Genomic DNA, 3,451 nt, shown 5'->3' with positions numbered 1-3,451 from the left:
TGTGTGTGTGTGTGTGTGTGTGTGTGTGTGTGTGTGTGTGTGTGTGTGTGTGTGTGTGTGTGTGTGTGTGTGTGTGTGTGTGTGTGTCACAGGCGACTCGGAGCACAAGCCCTACATCTGCGGCGACGCGGACCACGGTGAGTTTGCGCTGGACGGCTCGGAGGACTACCTGATCCTGGCGTGCGACGGCTTCTACGACACGGTGGGGCCGGACGAGGCGGTGCGCGTGGTGAGCGACCACCTGGCGGAGAACGCCGGTGACACGGCCATGGTGGCCCACAAGCTGGTGGCGTGCGCCCGCGACGCCGGCTCCAGCGACAACATCACCGTCATCGTGGTCTTCCTGCGCGACCCGCGCGCGCCGCCGCCCGGCGACCACGGCCCCACGCCCGACGACCAGGAGATGGCGCCCGCCGCGCCCGAGGACCCGGCGACGGAGGACCAGGAGGCTGAGGGGGAGCCGGGGACCGGGGAGATGGGTTGCCACGACAACGGAGGAGGCGGGAAGGGCCGGGCGGCCGGATGGCCTCTGCAGCAGTGCTCGGCGCCGGCGGACCTGGCCTACGAGGACCGCATGGATTCCTTCACGGACAGAACTAGCCTCAGCCGGACCGGGCCCGCGCTCCACATCGAGGCCGGCGGCGAGAACGGCGGCGGTGCCCTGCGGCTGCCCGTGTGGTCCCGTGGCCCCCGACGACGGGCGCTGGCCGCCCCCGACCTGCTGGAGGTGCCGGGGCAGACGTGGCGGTCGCTATGGCGATCGGAGGAGGAGGAGGGGCTGTGTGTGTACCGCGCCCGAGGGAACCTCCCGCGCCGCGCCGACGGACTGCCCATCATCCCGTTGCCCACGGCAACGCTCCGCGGAGAACGCCGCCGGCGAAGGGAGAAGCGTCCGGCCCTCAGGAGGGCTGGGCCAATGGGCCGGCTCGTCTCAGCAAGCCCCTCCCCACTGGCCCTGAAGTTCCATCTGGGCCCTTGATGAGGCTCCTCCCACTTACCCCCCCACTGCCCCAGCACTCACCCCTCCACCTGCCCCCACTGGGGCAACAAGACTCCTCATCCCGCAGCCATTCCATCCTCCCTCACACACACACACACACACACACTTACTCACACTCACACTCACACTCACACACACAAGCCATTATAAACATGTACAGATGTGTGTGTGTGTGTTCATGCCAGAGTGATGTTAGAGTCACGGCCGCCATCTTGTGCCCCCTCCTCTCTGTGGTCAGTCAGTGTGTTAGAGTCAGGCTCACACTCTCATCCTAAAGTGTGTGTGTGTGGGGGGGGGTCCATCAGCAGGAAGCTGGCTCTTGCCGTAACCATGGCTACCACTGTGCCAAGTGGCAGGCCAGTGAGGTGACAAGAGGTGTGTGTGTGTGTGTGTGTGTGTGTGTGTGTGTGTGTGTGTGTGTGTATCGCACAGATCAGCTGAAGGACCGGCCTTCACATCCAGCCGTGCAAGCTTTTATTTCTCATTCATTGTCAAACCAAAGAGCTTCTCTCCATCTTTAGGTACCTGACGGGGTGGACAGAGATGAGCTTTGCCACACACACACACACACACACACACACACACACACACACACACACACACCGCAGATCACTGACAGGATGGCTAAATAAGTTCAGGAGTGTGTGCCGTGAGCATAGACACAGTACAGCCACCACCAATGAGGGGCTTGCTAGGAGTTAAGTTTCCTACTGTGTGTGTGTGTGTGTGTGTGTGTGTGTGTGTCTGTGTGTCTGTTTGTCTGTCTCTCTGTCTCTTAATGTGTGTGTGTGTGTGTGTGGTCAGGCAGCTACAGGTGTTCATTCAGAAGCCTTTAGCATCACAGCGCCTCCTAGCTGTTTCCAGAGAGATCAGCTCAGGCTGATGTGTGTGTGTGTGTGTGTGAGTGTGTGTGTGAGAGGAGGAGAGAGATGAGTTCAGGCTGATGGGCCATGACGGTGAGCTTGACTCTTACAGCTGGACCTGGTCAACCACTTTAACAGCATGTCAGGGAGTGGCCACTTTGAGTGTAGGACATAGTCAAGAACACACTCTTCACATTTCACCCTGTGTGTGTAGACTACCCCTCTAAACACACGCACACACATGCCCACGCACGCATGCACGCACACACAGACACACAGACACACACACACACACACACACACACACACACACACACACACACACACACACACCACTCCTGGTGCCATTTTCAAATGAAACCTCCATTCACCTCCCCTCTGTCCCTCTCCTCTGCGGCCCACCACCCCCCCCTGGTGGCCGGTGCTGCCACTGCGCCCTGCGGAGGCCCCAGCACCAGTGCCCCCCCCCCCCTCCAGCTGCAGGCCCACAGAGGGGGGTCCTGTGTGACGGAAGTTGCCATGGTGTCTCCCGGGGAACAGAATGTATCACAAGTTCTAGAATGTACACGGAACACTCCGAGGAGCCTCAGGGGTTGCCGGGGGCGATGAGGCACTGTAGGCTGGGAGATGGAAGAGAATGGAACAGGGGGGAGGGACTCCAGGACTGAACTGTCCAATGGGGAATGTACCTGTGGGGAAGGGAGGGGCTGTGTGGAAGAGACGTCGTCACTGCCCAAGTGGCCAGGTGGATGGATGAACGGATAGATGGATGGATAGATGGATGGATGGGTGGGTGGTGAGGATATTCCTGGATATAGGCCTCTCCACTGACTGACCAGCGGGGTGGTAGTGTGTGTGAGTGTGTGTGGCCATCGAGCTGCAATGTCACATTGGTAAGCCCCCCCCCCTTCTCCTATTCCGTCTTACAGGGCACTCATGATATATTGGAATTGTAGTAAACTCACTTATAAAGTATATGTGTATGTGTGTGTATACATGTTCTGACTGCGAGTGTGGTTATGTGTGTGTGTGTGTGTGTGTGTTCATGAGAAAAGTGGTTATGTGTGTATGTGTGTGGTGTGTTCATGAGAGAAGTGGTTATGTGTGTGTGTGTGTGTGTTTATGTGTTACTTTACTTCAGCCCTCTTCACCAACTCAAGACTTTTGCTCACTCGTGGCTTTGTAGCGTCACACAAATATACATACACACACACACACACACACACACATACACACACACACCGACTAGGAGCCCTGCAGAGTGTGTGTGTGAGTGTGTTTAGAATTCTGACTGTGATCCTCTTGCAAGTGTGTGTTTGGAACCTTAGACCAATGTTCTTGCTTGTGTGTGTGGGGAGTGATCCTCAGTGATCTTCACACACACACAGAAGGGTCCAACCCCCTCCGCTGTACAGCACACAGCACTAGTTAGATACCCCCCCCCCTCCATGGGCACCACCGCTTGCTTTCACACATGCCCCATGTTATGTCAGCATAACTCCCCCACCCCTAGCCCCCCCCCCCACACACACGCACTTACGCACATACATTCCGTCGCCCCTGTATCCACTACTTCAGGTTGGAGTTA

The 3,451-nt window shown here is 57.9% G+C and overlaps 1 protein-coding gene across 1 annotated transcript in view; it reads left to right on the top strand.

Annotated features, from left to right (window-relative positions):
- Window positions 1-3,451, top strand: part of ppm1e (protein phosphatase, Mg2+/Mn2+ dependent, 1E) — a 49,646-nt gene extending 46,195 nt beyond the window's left edge. Inside the window, exon 7 of the mRNA XM_062537204.1 lies at window positions 93-3,451. Within this exon, the coding sequence (XP_062393188.1) occupies window positions 93-979 (887 nt within the window). The 3' untranslated portion in view covers window positions 980-3,451. The remainder of the gene's footprint in view (window positions 1-92) is intronic.

Source organism: Sardina pilchardus, chromosome 5 (genome assembly GCF_963854185.1).
Source record: "Sardina pilchardus chromosome 5, fSarPil1.1, whole genome shotgun sequence".
NCBI lineage: Eukaryota > Metazoa > Chordata > Actinopteri > Clupeiformes > Clupeidae > Sardina > Sardina pilchardus.
Note: the sequence above shows the minus strand (reverse complement) of the source record. Positions and strands in the feature narration are given on the sequence as shown.